The 21,089-nt window shown below is 44.5% G+C and overlaps 1 protein-coding gene across 1 annotated transcript in view; it reads right to left on the bottom strand.

Moving 5' to 3' along the window:
- LOC123460834 (N-acetylaspartylglutamate synthase A-like) overlaps positions 1-21,089 on the bottom strand; it is a 37,200-nt gene that overhangs the window by 134 nt on the left and 15,977 nt on the right. Inside the window, exons 2-6 of the mRNA XM_045150664.1 lie at positions 13,663-13,749; positions 10,564-10,767; positions 8,700-9,144; positions 7,488-7,562; positions 1,076-1,139 (exon numbers count right to left, since the gene is read on the bottom strand). Coding sequence (XP_045006599.1) covers positions 8,765-9,144; positions 10,564-10,767; positions 13,663-13,749 — 671 coding nt within the window. The 3' untranslated portion in view covers positions 1,076-1,139; positions 7,488-7,562; positions 8,700-8,764. The remainder of the gene's footprint in view (positions 1-1,075; positions 1,140-7,487; positions 7,563-8,699; positions 9,145-10,563; positions 10,768-13,662; positions 13,750-21,089) is intronic.

Raw genomic sequence — 21,089 nt, 5'->3', positions numbered from 1 at the left:
CAATAGCAAAGGTAATTACTTCTTCAGCTAGTCTTGCCACTGAAAGGTTTGCCCAAATGTAATTCCTGATATATTATGCGATGGACGGGCCAGAGCGGATAGCTGTCCTGAGACTGTCTTGCTGATTGCCAAACTCAGGGCATGAAAAGCAAACATACTTCACCTGCTTATCCCCGGGGAATCAGCATGAGATCTGGTCTCAATGGTCAACTTTATGCTTACATTGAAGTCCAAGACATTTATGTCATGCTCGTCTAAGCCAACCACCAAATCATACCTAATATTTTTCCACTACACTGAAGGGAAAGCATGCTGCCTATTTCCTTCAAGTGTTGTAATCAGCTTCCTGAAGCCTATGCTACTAATTGTTATATATAATAGCCATCCCCCAGGGTTGGAGAGATGGCTTAGCGATTAAGTGCTTGCCTGTAAAGCCTAAGGACCCGGTTCAAGGCTTGATTCTCCAGGACCCACGTTAGCCAGATGCACAAGGGGGCGCACACATCTGGAGTTCGTTTGCAGTGGCCAGAGGCCCTGGCGCGCCCAGTCTGTCTCTCTCTATCTGCCTCTTTCTCTCTCTGTGTCCATCGCTTTCAAATAAATAGAAATAAACAAAAAAAAATTTAAAAAAAATAGCCATCCCCCAGTGCTAGCTTATTCCTAATTCTTTCCATAACTCAGTAGAATGTATCGTTTCATTCTCATTTTACAGGAAAATAATTGAGGCACAGAATATGACTTGTTGAGATACAGGTTAGGTTGCTGCAAGAAAAGGGATGCCAAAATATAGCGACTTAAACAAGCCCAGACTAGTTTATCTCAAACTATAATAGAGGCTAGGTATGGTGGTACACACCTTTAATCCCAGCACTTGGGAGGCAGAGGTAGGAGGATGGAGGCCACCCTGAGACTACACAGTAAATTCCAGGTCAGTCTGGCCTAGAGTGAGACCCTACCTCAAAAAGAAAAAAAAGAATAAAAAAACCTATAATGGAGACAGAAAGGAGGTCTGGGCTTGGAAAGGGATTCTATCTCACAGTCATCCAGACACAGTACCTTCCATCTGGTTACTCACCTTATGTATTGGTATTGTCCTCATGTATATGTAGCTAATTTCACCACCACACATCTGCACCAGCCTGTGGCAAGAGAAAAATGAAAAGATGAAGGACAGATTGTTTCTTTTAAAAAATTATTTATTTAAGAGAGAGAGAGACAGAGAGAGAGAGAGAGAGAGAGAGAGAGAGAGAGAGAGAACTGATACACCAGGGCCTCAGCCACTGCAACTGAACTCCAGATGCTTGCGCCACCTAGTGGGCATGTGTGACCTTGTGCTTGCCTCACCTTTATGCATCTGGCTTATATGGGATCTAGAGAGTTTGAATATGGGTCCTTAGGTTTCACAGGCAAGCACCTTAACCGCTAAGCCATCTCTCCATCCCAGGTTGTTTCTTTAAAGGAAGAGTGCACACAGATGTACCAGTCCATGTCTTATTGTCCAGATGCCACAAGTGAAAAATGGCACCTCTATTTCCATGGCCCAGATTAGTGTGTCTGCACTGAGGAGGCAGATTAGTTTGTATTGAGTTTGCCTCATAAGCACGAGACCTGAGTTTGACCTTCAGTACTCACACAAAACACAGAGCTTGGTAGTTCATGCCTGTAATCCTAGTGCTGGGGAAGCACACAGGATTCCTGGAATTTCCTGGTTAGGTAGTCTAGCCTAAGTATGAGCTCCAGGCTAATGAAAGACTTCACTGCAAAAGCAGTGGACAGTGTTCCTGAGGAGGATACCCCAGGCTTTCACATGGATACATGCACATGAGCACGCATACACACATTAAAAAGATTACTGTTATGTAGGTGTGGTGGTGATTCTATAACTACAATAAGGAGATTGTGGGTATGAAGGTTCATCTAGGTATTTCCACTGGTATTTCCAACTGTTGTGCTCCCTCTCCTAATTCTAAGTCATGTGCCCAGATGAAAGATTACAGCCTGTACTTCTCTTGTAGATTGGAGTCATCAATTCAATGCAAGCAGAAGCCACTGGAAGAGCTTCCTGGGCAGCAAAAGCTGTCCTTCATCCCTTCATCCTTTTGCAAGACAGATGAGGTGGCTGCAACTTCAAAACTTTCATCAGACAATGAATAATGAATACTATGGGCCATGTGATGAAGGTAGTGTGGCACACAGGAAGGAAAAGGAACCTGGAAGCTTAATGACCAAGGGGCCACCAACCTTGAGCTACCTATATCACATGTAACCTCTTTCCTCTTTCCTTTTAAAAAAGCTTTTTTTTTTTTTTTTTAATTAGAGAAAGAGAGATGGAAAGAAAGAATGGACACACTTGGGCCCCAGCCACTGCAAACAAACTCCAGATGCATTTGTCACCATGTGAATCTGGCTTACATAGTGCCTGGAGAAACAAACAATCCAGGGTCCTTAGATTTCACAGGAAAGTACCTTAACCACTAAGCCATCTCTGCAGCCTGTTTTTTTTTTTTTTTTTTAGGTATGGTTTTGCTTTAGCCCAGTCTGACCTGGAATTCACTATGCATTCTCTCAGGGTGGCCTCAAACTCCCAGTGATCCTCCTACCTCTGCCCCCTGAATGCTGGGATTAAAGGCATGCACCACCACACCTGGCTTTCTCTCATTCTTAAGTTGTTTATACCTTTTTTTTTTTTCTCTCTTCTCAAGGTAGGGTCTCACGCTAGCCTATGCTGACCTGGAATTCACTATGTAGTCTCAGGGTGGCCTCGAACTCTGGCGATCCTCCTATCTTTGCCTCCCGAGTACTGGAATTAAAGGCATGCACCACCATGCGCAGCCACTAATCCCTTCTTCTAAAAATATTTTTATTTATTTGCAAGCAGAGAGACAAAGAGAGAAGAGAGACAGAAAGAATGAGGCCTCAAGCCACTGCAAATGAACTCCAGACACATGTGTCACTTGGTGCCTCTGGCTTTACATGGATAATGGAGAAATCAAACTAAGGTCATTAGGCTTTGCAGGCAAACACCTTAACCTTGAATCCATCTCTTCAGCATAGTTAATTCTATTTAGCAAAATGTCATTCTAACTAATTGAAGGCACTCAAAGAAAGGATGTATCCATAGCCATAGAACTATTAAGATATTCAGATTCAGACCTACCTAGATCCAAGCTCATGTTCTAGTCCCTTCAGGAGTAAGTTTATCTTTTACAAACTGGGACTAGTATACTTTCATAAAGTATTGCCAGCATGCCAAGGAAACGGCAGTTGGCTCCACGATATTTAAGGAAAGCTAGAGTCTTTTCTTTCTAGAGTTCCAGAGCATTTTTGGTTAGTAAAATACTTTTCTACTGGCTTTATGCAACATGGAGTTGCAGAAAAACACCATGAGCAATCAAGCTAAGTGACTTGCTGATTTTTAGATTTGATGCTTTTAAAAATTCTGTTTATTTGAAAGAAATAGAGAAAGAGGGGGAGAGAGAGAAAAAAAATGGGCATGCCAGGGCCCCTAGCTGCTGCAAATGAACTCCAGACACATGTGCCACCTTGTGCATCTGGCTTACACGGGTGCTGGGGAATCGAACCTGGGTCCTTTGGCTTTTAACTGTTATCTATCTCTCCAGCCTTGCTGATGCTTTTGTGTTAATATTAATGCCTTTCTGTTTATTTATTTTGTTGTCACCTATCATGTGCTGACAGACAAGGTAGCAATATCAAGCACAATAGCTGAGGAACATTTTTGAAAGTTATAACATGCTTTTTATCAATGTAACTTTTCTCACTTGGAAAAATTCCACAATTACTTAACTTAAGGTCTAATACATTGGTACATATCTCCTTTCTTTGCTTGTGTACACGTTTGTGTATAATATGCACACACGTGCGTATGCATGTTCATACGTATGTAAATGCACATGGAGGCCAGAAGTTGACATCAGGTGTCTTCCTGAATCACTCTTCACATTATTTATTGAGACAGTCTTTCACTTGAACCCAGAGCTCACCAATTCATCTAATCTAGCTAGCCAGTTCAGCAGGGGCTCCCCCATCTCCACCTCCCAAATGCTGGGTTATAGGCAGGCCAGCATACCTGCCCAGCACTTATGTGAGTGCTGAGGATATAAACTCATGTCTTCATGGCTTGCACAGCAAGTGATTGATCCACTGAATGGCCTCCCTAGCTCCACATGCATCTTTTCTGCTCTGATCTGTTTGTATGATTGTCTGATGAGGTCTTAAACTATCTAGATGGTAAAGACTCCAATGACCAGGAACAGGCTTTTGATAGTTGTATGAACCTATGAGCCCAGATCAACCTATGACCCTTTCAAGTTTAGAGGTTATTTGGTTAGAGAAAGGAACCAACCACATGAACAATGTAACCTACATATTCTGTATTGCAACTGAGGAAAACATCATGAGGATAAGTAAGGGGAAAAAATTAATTTATGTATTTATTTGAGACAGAGAAAGAGTGAGTGAGTATGAGAGCACCAGGGCCTCTTGCCACTACAAATAAACTCCACTTGTATGCACCACAACGTAAGTTTCAAGGAGGATTTACTTACTTACTTACTTAGCTAATTTATTTTTTTTTAATTTTTCTTGTTTATTTTTATTTATTTATTTGAGAGCGACAGACAGAGAGAGAAAGAGGCAGATAGAGAGGGAGACAATGGGCACGCCAGGGCCTCCAGCCACTGCAAATGAACTCCAGATGCATGCGCCCCCTTGTGCATCTGGCTAACGTGGGTCTGGGGGAATCGAGCCTCGAACCGGGTTCTTAGGCTTCACAGGCAAGTGCTTAACCGCTAAGCCATCTCTCCAGCCTCTACTTAGCTAATTTATGATAGGGTCTCATTATGTGGTCCAGGATGAACTTAAACTTGCCATCCTCCTGCCTCAACCTAGATCTAGTCATGACTTAGGTCCCTGCTTAGCCTTCAATGATTTGTGAGCCAGTGCATTCCTTTTATTCTTACATTGGTTTGTTTTTTAAAATTTATAAATAAATGACTTCTAAGAAACTTGGAAGAGACCTGGGTCCTTGAGCTACCCAGGTGGAACCTATAAAATAAACCTACAAAATAAAATGTGATATGTTTGAGTTGAGAGTCTTCAACACATTATTATAAACTGGCTTGCTAAGAGTACTACATGTACCTTCCTTTTAGTTTCTTGGATATTAGTGCAGTCTTTCAATGAACTGACTAAATTCATTTTAAAAAATTGTGGGGCCAGGCATGGTGGCTCATGCCTTTAATCCCAGTACTTGGGAGGCAGAGGTAGGAGGATCACAGAGAGTTCAAGGCCACCCTGAGACTACATAATGCATTCCAGGTCAGCCTGGGCTAGTGAAACCCTACCTCGCAAAACCAAAAATAAGTAAATAAATAAATAAAATAAATTGTGGAGCTGGAGAGATGGCTTAGCAGTTAAGATGCTTGCTTGCAAAGCCAAAGGACCCAGGTTCAATTCCCCAGGAGTCATGTAAGCCAGATGCCCAAAGTGGCACATGCATATGGTGACCCTGATGCCCATTCTTACTCTCTATCTGCCTCTCTCTCTCTCTCTCAAATAAATAAAAATAAAATGTATTTTAAAAAGTGTGTGTGTATGTGTGTGTTATACACACACAGATACATGTGTTCTGCCCATGCCCATGGAGGACACAGAAACATCCTCTGTATCACTTTTCTACATTATTTACATGAGACAGAACCTCTCACTGAAGCTGCCACTTTTTAGTCAGAATGGCTGACCAAGGAGCCTCAGCAATCCTCCTATCTCAACTACTCCCAGCACTGGGGTTATAAGCATGTGTGCCTATACCTGTCTTTTTTATTTTTATTTTTTATGTGGGTATTTGAGAGCAAACTCAGTTTGTCACATGCTTGTCAGCAAGTGCTCTTACTCACTGAGACATCTACCCAGCCCTTAAATTTCTAACTTTATTTTTGTTTTGTTTTTGTTTTTCAAGGTAGGGTCTCACTCTAGCCCAGGCTGACCTGGAATTCACTATGTAGTCTCAGGTGGCCTTGAATTCACAGTGATCCTCCTACCTCTGCCTTCTGAGTGCTGGGATTAAAGGCATGCACCATCATATCCAGCTAAATTCCTAACTTTATAACCATTAAAATTTTTTAAAATTTTTTTATGAGAGGGAATTGGTGCGCCTGGGCCTCTAGCCACTGCGAACTCCAGACATGGGCACCACCACCTTGTGTGCATGTGTCACCTTGTGCACATATGTCACCTTGTGTGTCTGTACAGTCGAACCTGGATCCTTAAGCTTCACAGGCAAATAGCTTAACCATTAAGCCATCTCTCTAGCCCAAACTTTTTTATATTATTTATTTATTCATATTATTATTATTTTGGGGGTGGATTTCAAGGTAGGGTCTCACTCTAGCTCAGGCTGACCTGGAATTCATTATGTAGTCTCAGGGCAGCCTCAAACTCATGGTGATCCTCCTGCCTCTGCCTCTCAAGTGCTGGGATTAAAGGCATGCACCACCATGCCTGGATTTTTTTTTTTTTTATTTGAGAGAGAAAGTGAGTGCTCCAGGGCCTCTAGCAACTGCAAACACACTCCAGACGCATCAGCCACCTTGTGCATCTGGCTCATGTGGGTACTAGGGAATTGAACCTGGGTCCTTAGGCTTCACAGGCAAATACCTTATTCACTAAGCCATCTCTCTACCCCCTAAATTCATAACTTTTGAAGGTCAAATTTCCTTGCTCTGACTCATAGTTTTGATATACAAAAGCATAGATTACATGCCTTTTCAAAGTGTCCCTGTGATCTGAGAATTCTGCCTTGTTTCAAGTATGAAAGTTACATCAAAAGGGACATCACTTAAGTTTCAAGGTGAGGCACGACTCAGAGAAAGTGGGACATTATGGCTGACACGTGGTTCTGGTAGAAAGATTGGTGAGGGCAGTGGACCACCTGGAGGCAGTATCTGTACCTCTGGCACGTACTGTGGGTGTGGAGACAATCCTTCGAAAGGAACAGCTATTGTTTGCTGCATGCCAGTCCTGTAGCCAAGCCCTTAAGTATCAGTGAAGAGATGGGCGGGGACATGGAGCAACACGCAGAGACGCCACACAGGTCTGCAATCACAGTGAGCTGTCTTGTATCGGCCTCTCTGTGCCAGCAGCTGGAAGTTAGCAAGCTTTCTGATTTGTGGGCACCCGTCTCAGCACAGACACAGGAAGTGATGAACTTCCAGGGGACAGCTGAGGCACCAAGTGCTTTACCTGTCAGCGAAGCATCCAAGCCCTGGGCTGGGTGGCTGTGGTGAACAGCATAGCTTCCAGGGCAGGGAAGGGACCGACTGAAAGAGGAAAAGAGGTTACAGCAAGAAGCTAAGTCACTGACTTTCTGCCCAGGCTCCCAAACCTGGCCTTCTGTCGAATCCCTGTGTTGAATTCTCAGGGAATACAAACACATGGATAAGATGCACACAGACCGAATCAAAGCTGACCTGAGCATGTGACAGAGCTGCAGGCTTACATCAAGAAGCTCCACATCACTGAACTGGAATGGAGTAAAATGAGTCCTGTAGCAAAAGAACAGAGTGAATTACGATCTAGACCTCTGTTGGGTCAGGTTCCCCTTCCCTCTAGGCTCACTGCCCACCAAGTTCCCACCAGTTGGGCTCTGATGGCTCTGATGCCTGTTCAGCATTGTTTGTGCAGATAAATTGGAGGAAAGCTTCACATATGCCCCGAAACATGTATCTGATGATATGAAGACTCATAGGAACCCTGTCCTAAAGGCTCAGAGTGGTCTAGTGCACAATAGCTCCAAACCAGTGTCTGCACCTAAACCCCAGGTAAGCCATCCCCTAAACCAGCCACAAAGGCTCCAGATGTGCTTGAACTTCTTGGAAGGCAAGGAGTGGAGAGTTGTGAGTTAAAAGTACTTGGAGCGGGCATGGTGGCACACACCTTTAGGAGGCTTAAGTAGGAGGATCACCGTGAGTTCAAGGCCGGCTGTGGACAACAGAGTGAGTTCCAGGTCAGCCTGGGCTACGGTAAGACTCTACTACAGTAAGACCTCAAGAACAAAGAAATAGGGTTGGAGAGATGGCTCAGCAGTTAAGGTGCTTGCCTGTAAAGCCTAACAACCTGGGTCCAACTCCCCAGTATCCACGTAAGCCAAACACACAAGGTGGCACATGCATCTTGAGCTTGTATGCAGTAGCTAGAGGCCCAGGAGGGCCTATACTCTTTTTCTCTCTCTATCTCTCTGATTGTAAATAACATTAAATATTCAAAAAATAAACAATCACAATAAAGATGGACTTCTAGGAGAAGGCTCAGAGAAAGAGGTTAGACAGAGTCAGTTATATGAGTTCTGGGCTCTCATCTAAAGAACCTAGAATGGCTTAGAATGCAAGAACAAAGGCTTGGGATAACCCATTATTTTTGTTGGTGTGGGTTTCAGAGCAAGAATCCTGGAATGCGCCTTTAACAGGAAAATGTTTCCAGAGCTGAGACAGGTGGCTTATATACACAAGTGCATCAACTCAACATTGCGAATCAAGGGCAAAACTAACTCCATTACAGTAGGTGACTGTAAGAAACTTGGTTTGCTGTTCAATGATGTGGTGGACATTTGGAAATAATCAATAATAGGGTTGTAAAAACATGAGTACCAACTGTTTCCCTTAATAAAACCCATAGCTGCTTACCTGAGCAAAAATTCCCAGGACTGTGAGACAGTTGGTGCCAAATTCTGAAAGGGATATCCTCATTCCTACAGAAACATGACTGTGTTCCCTGTCTGTGACCACTTCAAGACCCTGTGGAACGGGCAGAAGTTGGTCACCACAGTGACAGAGATTGCTGGATAAGCGAAGGGCCACCGGCTTCTGTGCCCTCTCCCTGCCCCACAGGAAGAATCCAGACGGTTCTTTTCTAGGTTTCCTCTATTTTTCTGCTCTTCAGTCGCTTCTCCGCTCCGAGAAGCACAGCTGCCTGCCTGCACGGAGCACAGCTCAGGCCGAGATATGGGAGGGGCAGCTGGTCGCTGATCTTGGGCAGACGCGGCTGCTCCGCAGGTCCGCTCTGAAGCTGCAGGCCCAGCCTGGGGCATTGTGTTTTCATCTTTTGGGGTCATTCCACCAACAAACAGTCCTTTGGGAAAACAAAAAACAGTTCTGGTAACGAACAGATTAGAAAATGTGCACACTCATCTTACCCCGACAGTGAGCATGGAGGTGGAGCAGGAGCTGGGGAGATTCCAGTGGTTCATCTAACCAACCTAACCTTTCGCTGCTGACAAGCAAGGCCAGGGTTGCAATGGACCAAAAGCCGCGGCTTGGCCATCCAGCATTCCAAGCAGACTTGTTTCCTAAAGCATTCCTCATTCTGCCTTCCAGCCTGGGCTGCCTCAACTGTGAGGTAGCAGATTCTCCACTCCCAGCTGCAGTTAGCAGTACCCTGCGTCTCGAACCCTTGTTCTCTGGGATGTTTACCCAACACCAACCTATGGAGATGACTTAAAAAAAAATTTTTTTTTTTTAAGGCAGGGTTTCACTCTAGCCCAGGCTGACCTGGAATTCACTATGTAGTTTCAGGGTAGCCTTGAACTCATGGCCATCCTCCTCTCTGCCTCCCAAGTGCTGGGAACAAAGGCATGTGCCACCATGCCCGGCTTTTTAAAAAACTTTTTTATTGACACCTTCCATAACTATAGACAGTAAACAATGACAATAATTCCCTCCCCTGTCCACTTTCCCCTTCACAAATCCACTCTTCATCATATTCCATCTGCCTTTCAATTAGTCTCTCTTTATAAATAATTTTTATTTATTTATTTATTTGAGAGTGAGAGAAAGAGAGGCAGAGTGAAGCAGAAAGAGAGAGAGACTGGGCATGCCATTGCAAATGAACTTCAGATACATGTGCCACCATGTGCATGTGGCTTACAAGGGTTTTGGGGAGTTGAACCTGGGTCCTTAGGCTGCACAGACAAGCACCTTAGCCACTAAGCAATCTCTCTAGTCATAGTCTCTCCTGTATTTTGATGTCATCATCTTTTCCTCCTATTATGAGGGTCTTGTATAGGCAGTGCTACTGTAACCAACTGTAAGCCAAAACAAATGCTTTCCTTCTCTGAGTTGCTTCTGCTCAGGTATTTGGTCACAGTCAAGAGAAAATGTCTGAGTTTCCCCAGCAGCACCTTCAGGTTGGGTTTAGTAATCCCTGCCTCAGTGGTTGCAAGCAGCTTCCTCACTGAACCTCCCTGCCTCCTGTCTCACACTCTACACCGAGTTTTTCTCAAACGCTGGTCCTGATGTCACTTCCTTGCCAAACCTGGACTGCTGAGCCCCAGCACCTACAGAAGAGAGCTCTAAGCTCAGCGTCTGACCAGCCCTGCCCAGCACTTTAACCTTCGACTCCCACAGGAAGGGGCTTGTCTCCCATTCTCTGTGAGACTCTGGCACCTAGCAGAAGTAACAGCAGGGCAGTAGGGGTCAGATGCATTTGCTGAACAGGTCCAAACAGCCTGGTGAAATGCCCTGGTGGTCTTCCTCGAGCCTGGCATCTTACCGAGGGAGCAGTTGCTCTGCATCCGGCCATCCGTGGAGCAGCGCAGCATGGAGCCGACCACCTGGCCGCCCACCACCACCACGCGGATGTCTTTCCCGTGAGACTCTTTCACATACTTTTGGAACAGGTAGGGCACATCATGACGGACCAGGTGGCAGATGTCGGAGAGGTGATGCTTGTCTCTAGCCAGAAAAACAGCTTTGCCTTCAAGAAGAGAGACGAAGAGCAAGAGTGGGGGTTAGAGAAGTCTCTGTCCTCGCTGGGCCGCCCTCACTATCCCAAAAGGACGCCAACTTTCTAGAACGTGTCTCACGCTGGCCCCAGCTATTTCTCCTCAGATTTTATATATTATTACTCTCCCACACCACAACCACATTTTTCTTTGGAAGTTCTGAGACAAGGGTCTTACTCAGTACGTAACCCAGGCTTGACTTGAACTCACAATCCTGCTTGTCTCAGCTTCCCAGACTAGGACTACAAGTCTGTGCCACCACACTGGGCTTCCCCCCACCACCACCAAAAATGAAATAAGAGACCAGAGACCAAAACAAGATCCAGAGGGTTTCATCAGTTCTAAAAGCAGCTAATTAGCACCTCCATCACCCCAGTTTGTTAATTAAACAGAGCCCATATGTAGCTTGTCTGGCTTGCTTTTCTTTCTTTCTTTTTTTTTTTTTTTTTTTTTTGGTTTTTCAAGGTAGGGTCTCGCTCTAGCCCAGGCTGACCTGGATTTACTATGTAGTCCCAAGATGGCCTGGGATTCACGGTGATCCTCCTACCTCTGGCTCCCTAATGCTAGGATGAAAGGCATGTGCCACCGTGCCTGGCTTCTTCTTCATCTTCCTTTTTTAAGTCCTTCAAACCTCACACTGGGCTTGGTACCCAGGGCAGATGTCCATCAGTGTTTACAGAACATAGTTACTTGAACATAGTGTACAGGCAGCCCAAGTGTGAAAGAGAGAGAACCAAAAAGGACAACTAGAGCACAGTATCAAGTGCATAAAAACATCTTGGCAAAATCCCTGGGAGTTCAAGGGAGGGAGCCATGCACAGACACCCTTCTTCCTTTTCTTTTTAATGTTTGGGGAAAAATATATTACCCCTTCTTCCTTTTAGGCAGAAGAAATGTATTATTTGGCTATTGTCACTTGATTGCAGAGAATGACCTATGTGTCCATTGCTCTCTGGGATAGCATTCTTTATCTTCTCCTGGAGTCCACCTGCATATTAGTTAACAGAACCGAGTAAGATTGCTCTGCAACTCTGACCTGAGAGTGCCTGACCTGAGCATTTGTTTTCCGCAAAAAAGGAAAAAAAACATGGTTTCACATGCCTTTAATCCCAGTACTCGGGAGGCAGAGGTAGGAGGATCATTGTGAGTTTGAGGCCACCTTGGGACTGCATAATGAATTCCAGGTCAGCCTGGGCTAGAGTGAGACCCTACCTGAAGGAAAAATAAAAAGGATGATGTCCCATCACAAAAGGAGAAGAATTCCTCCAGCCTCTTAAGGAAAACAGCAATAGCTGGGCATGGTGGCATATGCCTTAATCCCAGCACTCTGGAGTCATAGGTACGAGGATCACATACCAAGGATTACATAGTGAACTCCAGGTCAGCCTGGGCTTGAGTGAGACCCTACCTCAAAGAAAAAAAAAAATGGATGCTTTCCATCACAAAGTGTGAAGAATTCCTCCAGACTCTTAATAAAAACAGCAATAGTTGAGTGTGGTGGCATATGCCTTAATCCCAGCAATCTGGTGGAGTAGGTATGAGGATCACATACCAACGACTACATAGTGAACTCCAGGTCAGCCTGGGCTAGAGCAAGACCCTACCTCAAAAAACAAACCAAAAAAGAAAAAAAAATCAATAAGTATCAGTCCCTAGTGACATAGGAGACTGAAAAGTTACTTCTAAAACATGTCAGAACCAATGTTCAATCATTCCTGAAGTGACTGGGCCCTACATACTCAGAAGAATTGGTGGAGGCAAGGGCAAGAGAACTGAAGATGTCCACATGGCAGTTGATGGGAGGGTGTTGTTGTTAAATGGGAGAAAAAGCTAAGAAAAACAGAAGCAGAAAGAAATAAAGAATACAAAGCCAAAAGGCATTATGGTTAATCAACTCCCATGATGTCAAGCCCTTTTCTCTTTATTATATTAATTATTACAAATTAATTATTACAAAACCATTAGAACAACGATAGTTATTCCTGCTTTACATTACAGGCAAGGGAACAGAAGCTCACAAGATTGCTAACTGTCTCCTAGGCACAGCCTGTGCACTTCCTGCCCCCTTTGGATTTATTGCCATATGCAGTCATCCTCTGTACCTGAGGGGTCACCATCTGGCTAGCTCAACTAACCCAACTGGCAAGCACCAGGTTCAAGCAAGACTCTGTCTCAATAAATTAGGGGAGAAACAATAGGAGGAGATACCCAATGTCAACTTCTGACTTCCAAATGTGCAAGCAAATGCATGAGCATGCACACACACACACACCCGTGCATGTGCACTCACACACACAAATGCACCCACACACATGTGAACACCACACATGTATAAACATGCCAACACTCTAGTCTAGGGGTTCAAGGGACCTAAAGGAAGGGGAGGACCTGAGCTGAGATCTCAAAGCCCATGTAACAGCTGGACATGGTGGTGTGCGCCTGTGATCCCAGTGCTGGGGAAGAAACAACAGGAAAATTCTCAGGACTTGCTGCCTAGCCTGTTTAGCCAAATAGATGAGCTGTGTTCAGTGAGAGATCCTGTCTCAAGAAGATAAAGTAGAGAGAGATAGAGATAGACCTATGTAAGCATGGACCTCTGGTCTCACACATGGGCACATACACACACACACACACACACACACACACACGTGCAAAACAAATAACAGAATCTAATCCCTCAGGGAAGGAGTGAGTTGCAGTCGTTCAACTGGAGGCTCTTAACAGAAGGACGGGGCAGCCAAGCAGAGCAACCAGCACACACGACAAGCTCCTTGGGCAGCACTCCCACATGCCTGGCAAGTGGCCTTGGCAGCAGAGCCGTTGCCCTCAGGGACTGACTACCCAGCAAGCCCAGCAGCAGCACTGACCCTGGTGGCCCCGGGTACTCTTCACCACAACCGGGTAGCCCAGGGGCTCAGCTTCGTCGATCATTTTTGAAAAGTCTTCATGCCCACCTGCCAAGAAAAAGCGAGAGTCAGTAAAGACAGGTGAGGACAGCGATGGGACAAAGGTCAGTTTAGCACTGCCCGCTCCGACATCTTCTCTCTGATTAAGTCGCTTCCACCCTATTCCACCTCAGCAGACATGCACCAGACACCCTTGCACAACACCCCTACTCCAGCTCCTGGATCCTCACAGCAGTCCTACAGAAGACAGCTTTTCCCTCACAATGGCTGTGGGAGAAGGTCTCTAGGGTGGCCCCTAGGATTCCCACCCCTCCAGGTTCATATTCCTTATAGAGCCCCCTTCTCTGGAGTGGGGGATAGACCTAAGGATAAGATATCATTCCTGTGATTATATTAATAAATGGTTGACTTTAACAATGGAGGGGAGTTCATTGAAATGGAGGCCTGGCCTAACCAGAAGAGCCCTTTAAAAGAAAGCAAAGCATTACAGACTCCTCTGTTGGTCTTGTAGGAGAAACTTCAAGCACACAGAGAGGACCATGTTGGAAAAACAGTAGGCAGATTCAAGGACCTGAAGTTGGCCCCCTGCTGATAGCCAGCAAGGAAGTGGAGACCTTGGACCTACAATTACAAGAAATTAATGCCAACAGAAAGACATCGTGGGAGAATTCCCAAACCATATGAGACCATGACCCAGCTGACACCTTAATATCAGCCGGGAGAGACCCTGAGTCGTGAACCAGCTGTGGAGGGGTGGGCTGCTAGTCCACAGATGCTGAGAGGTAACGAGTGTTCATTAAGCTGCTAACATTTCAGTGGTTTGTTATACAGCAACAGAACACAAATACTCGATGGGACCAAGCCTAGAGGAGGGAAGTTTTCCATTTTATTTTATCTTATTTTTTTGTTTTGTTTTATATTGAGATAAGATATATTATATAGCCCTAGTTGGTTTGGCACTCATTATGTAGCCTAGATTGACTTCAAACTTACAGTAATCCTCCTGCCTAAGCCTCCTGAGTGTTAAACTATAGGTGTGATCTACTATGTCCAGCTCTTTTTTGCATTTTATATCTATCTGCAATTTCCAGAACTCCAGGTGTATATGATTTTTGTAGCAAAAAAGAAACTTAAATGTCTACTAGAATCAGTTCAATATTTAATAATTATTGACCTCAATATTCACTAGATGATATTAATGGAAAGTTCTGAAGCTATCTTAAACCAGATAAGCTGGATCTCAGCCTGATATAAAGATTCAGAGGAACCGGAACACAGTCTGCACATTGCCAAAGGGGTTCTGTGAGAAGGAATCATGTGGCTTGCTTTCAATGACTCCAAGGGGCGCAGTTAGCCATACAGAATTATTTTGACTGCATCGTTTCCTGACTCAAGCCCCTGGGACAGCGCCTGGTGTGTGGTAGGCACTTAATGTTGTTGAACTGAACATAAACTTCAGAGTCACAAACTTGGGTTCAGCTATGTTGAGATAGTTCCACTCCCTTAAAATGGAATGGGTCAAAGCTTACTAGGCACTGGAAGATGACAAAGAGGGAATAGATGGGCCTGAAGGGTCCATGAAACATGTTTGGTGCCTTTCGACTCTGACACTCTCTGGTTTGTCTGACTCTAGTCAGCTCACTATCTGTGGTTACTCAGCAGCTGGGGACAGAATGAGGAAGACAGACATGGGACATGTGGGACAATGAGAAGTGAGTTCAAGGAGTTCCTGGGTCTGTCTTAACGAGCCTCAAGGGAGTTTCCCAAATGCTCTAAAAAATGCAATTTGCAAAAAGCTGGGTGTGGTGGCACATGTCTTTAATCCCAGCACTTGGGAGGCAGAGGTAGGAGGATCACCGTGAGTTTGAGGCCAGCCTGAGAATACAGAGTGAATTCCAGGTCAGCCTGGACTACAGTGAGACCCTACCTTGAATAACCAATAAATAAATAAACAAATAAATAAATAAAATACAAAGCCACATTACAGATACAAAAGATACTAGAGAGGATATACTCTCCCCATCAGGGATCCAGGCTAGGAATGTGACTTAGTGGTAGAATGTTTGCCTAGTGGATGTGAGATCAAGGTTATTTCCTAAATTGGGGTGATGGCACACATCTATAATCCTAGCCCTCAGGAAGTTGAGGCAGGAGGATGATAAGTCCAAAGGCTGCTTGGGCTACACGGCAAAGATCATATTGAATGAATCAGTACCAGCTGGGCACTGTGAGTTTAAGGCCAGTCTGGAACTAGAATTTCAGGTCATCCTGGGCTAGAATGAGACCCTACCTCAACAAACAAAATATTCTTAAAAAAAAAAAAAAAGCAATCAATACAAAAGCACTGAGAAAGAAGAAAAAAATTATCTCTAATCACAAAACCAAACAAGAAGCAGCTACTCCAAAAAGGACTACATGGGCCTAACATACATATCCTGTTCTAGATGTTACTAAAAAAATTAAAAAAAAATTAAAAAAAAAAAAAGATGTAAACCAGCCATGGTGGTGCCCACTTTCCACCTTTAATCCCAGCACTCAGGAGGCAGAGGTAGGAGGTTCTCCAGGAGTTCAAGGCCTCCCTGAGACTACATAGTGAATTCCAGGTCAGCCTGGACCAGAGTGAAACCCTACCTCAAAAAACTTAAAAAAAAGGGTGTAAACTGGGCATGGTGACAACAAACATCTTTAATACCAGTTCCCAATGCTCCAGAATCTGACGTTGGAGGATCACTGTGAATTTGAGTTCGAGTTAAAGGCCAGCCTTGGTCTACAAAGTGAGTTCCAGGTCTGTCTAGGCCAAAGTGAAACCCTTTTTTGAAAACAACAATAAATATGTATTTCCAGGCTTGGGAGTGTACACCTTTTAATCCCAGCACTCTGGAAGCAGAGGTAGGAGGATCAGCTTGAGACCACATAGTGAATTAATTCAAGCTCAGCCTAGACTACAGCAAGATCTTACTCTTACCTTTAAAAACATTTTAAACCAAATAAATAAACAGATAGATAAATGAAAAGTAGCTCTTCCAAAAGAAATCACTTTTTTTTAAGACCACTGTTAGCAAAATAGGCCAAAATTCAAAATTACAATTCTCTACCAAAGGAAACCAAACTAAAAAAAAAAAAAAAAAAAGTGAATATTTAAGATGTGAGTATATAGGTCCAAATAGTTTTCAGTGCTCCTGGCCATGCTGTGAACCCAAGAAGGAGGGACACAATTCTCACCGTGGGTTTATAAAGAGCAGCCAGGCTATCTTCACTTTGCCATCAGGAAACTGATAGATGCTTTCACTGCTCTTTAAGCAATCCCATTGCCCTTCAGTCTTAGGTGAAAGTGGAAGAAAGAGAGTAAACCTCATGTAGTATCTTCAAAATAAGTAGAAAAAAGGAAGAAAAATGTTCCATGTTGATGAAAGTAGTAAGTAAATACAGAACACATTAGGCTAGCCTTAATGCAGTGAGATAATAGATGCAAAACACCTTGAAAACCAATAGAATGATATACATAAAGTGTGTGTGTGTGTGTGTGTATGCAGGGCACAGATGTTGTTGTTACATAGACATCCTACCAAGCAAAGTAGGATACTATATGAAGATTTTGTTTTACTACCCATAAGAAACATGGCTTACCAACAGAAAAATGACCAAGAGAAGCAAGAAGCAGCAAAAACATCTGGCTTTCAAATCCCAACACAAGTCCACAGACAAACGGACTTCTGCATGGGAAGAAAAGAATCCAGTCCATCTGGAAATATAAACCACAAGAGCACAGAGAAAGCTTGGCCTTAACAAGCAGAGTCACAAACACCTAGAAGCCTTACCAGGACTTCATCTCTCGTCTCCAAAGGTTAATCTTTGGGCCTGGCCAATTCCAACTGAACCCTTTAATAAATGAAGAATGGAACGGGTTAAAGTGGCACTGAAAAGGTACTATCAAGCAGTCAGATGGGTCTGGCATCTATCATGCTGCTGCCCAGCCCTGTGCAGAGGGACAGCAGGTTTAGATGATGCCAGCCCTCCACAATCCACTGATCCAACCAGTTACAGACTATACTCAAAAAATTGATTTTTGCCAGATATAGTGGAGCACACCTTTAATCCCAGCACTAGGAAGGCAGAGGTAAGAGGATTGTTGTGAGTTTGAAAACAGCCTGGGACTACACAGTGAATTCCAGGCTAGCTAAGCTAAAGTGATACCCTACCTTGAAGAAAACAAAACCAAGAAAACAACTGAGAGTCCTTGGATTTTTGGCACTGGGAGGAGGAGCCAAGGACAATCCCATGTACATATTTGTCCATTGACAGTTCTGACACTTCCTCTGGGTCGTTTCACTTGCCCCCTAATCATAACCCCTGCCTTCATCATCACATCTCTAGAATATGACTTCTGGTAAACAAGCTACCCCACATTGTGGCTGTGGTGGGAGCAATGCCATATGTGTTCAAGCAGCTCTGGAAAGGGAGACAACATCTCAAGAAAAGAAGTATACCTGACATTCTCGACTGACCTCTACATGCACTTGCATGGGACGCGCACATCTGCCCACATGGGAACATATACTACATATCACATACACTACACCACACAATGGAAAGAGACAGAGAGTTAGTTAGTTTGGAAATTTACTTTTTGTTCTTCCCTTGGTTTTTTGAAGTAGGGTTTGCTCTAGCACAGCTGACCTGGAATTCACTATGTAGTCTCAGGCTGGCCTCAAACTCATTGCAATCCTCCTAACATCTGCCTCTGAAGTGTACAATAACACTCAGCTTCCTTTTTTGTGGTGTTGAGGGGAATAGCAATGGACCACGAACTCATGGGATCCTCCCATTTCTGTCTCTCAAGTACTGGGATTAAAGGCTGCACAACCACACTTGGCTACAAAGAGAACTCCAGATGTATGCACCACTTGTTTCACCTGAAATCTTCCTTGCTCTCTTCCACCTTCTCACTCTTCCAAATTCAATGCAAAAAAAAAAGAAAAAAAAAAAAAAAGAAAAAGCAAGGGTGGGGGAGCTGGAGAGATTGCTCAGCCATTAAAGCACTTGACTGCAATGCCCAACACTGTAGTTCAATACCCCAGTACCCATGTAAAGCCAGATAGCATTCTGTCATGCCCAGAAAACATGTATTGAGCAACAGTGGACAACAGAGAAACACAATGGTCCCTGCATTTACCTTCTTCATCTCTCTAGAAATTTTTGTTATCCTTTCAGTCAATACTAGAAGAAGAGACATACCAACAGAAAATTAGATAGAAAAATGTAATATACCATTTGCATTAGCAGTAGACTGTTGCATCTAGGAATTAAGGTACAAATGAATGCAGACACCAAGTGAGAGAGTCTCCCTCTAGGCTCTGTCCTATGCCATTGCTGACTTGTGCCTGCACCAGGGCCACTCCACAATTGTTATAGCAAGTAGATTGTTTTGAGAATGTGTCCTCATAGCTGGTAAGGAAGAACTTTAAGGTCTTCGATGTTCTTCTTTGAATATCTCTGTAAATTATACTGTTTTTATCATTGCCCTGAAATGTATGTACTATATTTACTTTTTGTAATTTCCTATCATAACCTCTTTTTTCTAGCAAATGTTAATTATACATTATAATGGGTTTCATTATACCATTTTCATGCTTAAATATGATGCATTTTGGACAAGTTCACTGTATTACCTGCTTATTCCCCTCTACTACTGCTGTTTCTATTCCCCTAATTAGTTCTCCTTGTATTTTCAGTTTTAAAGTTTCCACATTTTTGGTGTGGGGGGGTGACTTTATTGAATCAGACTTCAGTATCGTTTGCTTGTTTTATGCCATCAGGTGGCAGTTTCTCTCTCAGTCCTTCTTCCTGGGGTCTAGGACACTGACAGTGGTTCTGTATTTGGGACATTAATAAGGACACAAGAAAGGTCCCTTCCTTTTTGGAAGGAGGTATTTCCCAAGGACATAAAGACTTTGAAGTCCACCAGGAGGGGGAAAAATCAGAGAGAAACAAGACCAAAATAAAACAACCCCCCCCCCACCTATCTGTAGGGGCACAAGGACCACTGTGGGTTTCAGGTCTCCCTTTCCTGCCCTCACCTGCACCCAGAGCAGATCAACTGGACCCACCCTCTAGATTTCCTCTTGTCTCTATTGGTTCCACAATTTCCTCTTTCTTCAAAACCCTAGTAACCTGGCAGGAGAGATGGCTTCATGGTTAAGGCACCTGCCCGTGAAGCCTAAGGACCCAGGTTTGATTACCCTGTAAGCCAGATGCAGATAGTGTTGCATGAGTCTGCAGTTCATTTGCAGTGACTGGAGGCCCTGGCATGCCCATTCTTTCTCTGTCTTTATCTCTCTCACACACTCTCTCAAATAAATAATTAATTAAAACAAAACCCCAAGTTCTACAGAGAAGCCCATTTCCTATGTAGTAGCTCAGGCAGGCTGCTGAGCAGGCAAGAGGGGAGAGGACTAGACTGGAAAAGGAAGCTGTCAGAGGCATCCTGGCGTCTGAAGAGGAGGATGAAGGCAGGATAACGGGAACCTCAGTAGTAAGCACCAGGCTCGGGCACATAGAGGGGTCTTGTGCCTCACTGAGAGGAGCTCCATGTTCCTGCATTCCCTGTGGACCAGGCCAGGCTGCCAGGAGCCTGTCACAGCCCGGGCAGTTCTGAGCACCACAACCCACAGAGTCACTGCCCAAGACGAGGTTGTCACTCACCTGCGGTATGTGGCATCGGCTGGACTGCAGGTAAGCTCGGAACTATTCATGTTCCACAGGGGAGTTAGGAGGAGTAGGGACTAGGGACAGGGGAAAATCTGGGCTGGGGAGCAGCACGACTAGAGTTCCTAGGGTGAAGGGTGCAAGGAAAGGTAAATTGAGGGAAGGAGACACTTTGCTTGTGGGGGTGTCGGGAAGGAGCTGCGATAGGAGGGAAAGCAGTACGATGGGGAGCACCAGGGGGAGGATTGGGCTGGAGATGACGCTGAGAGGTGGACCTCTGAGCAGCCAAGTTAGGAATGGAGGCTAGAGGACGAGGACCAGGACGACGACGAGTCGGGGGAGGAGCAGCAGGAGGAGACGGGAATATCGGAGGAAGCTTTCGAGTCATTCTTCTAAAAGACACTCCGGACTTCTTACTTCACCAGAAGTCAGTGAGCAACTGAGCTTGTGCCAGAACTCTCCAGCATTTACCTCACAATCACCACTCCCAACGTTCCATGACTCGGTGCCCATTATGAGCTTCCCCTGCCTTTGATGCAGTGAGGAGGTCCTCTGACCAGTAGTATGGTCCCAGTAAGTCTGAGCAATCATGTGAAGCACTAAGGAGAAGGAATGGAACTGCCACCTTCCTCTCTGTTCCTGAATTATTGTGCAGTTTTACCTCTGAATAGGCAGAGTTTGAT

The sequence above is a fragment of the Jaculus jaculus genome, chromosome 5, assembly GCF_020740685.1.
Source record: "Jaculus jaculus isolate mJacJac1 chromosome 5, mJacJac1.mat.Y.cur, whole genome shotgun sequence".
Classification (NCBI taxonomy): domain Eukaryota; kingdom Metazoa; phylum Chordata; class Mammalia; order Rodentia; family Dipodidae; genus Jaculus; species Jaculus jaculus.
This window is presented reverse-complemented; position numbering and strand designations above follow the sequence as displayed.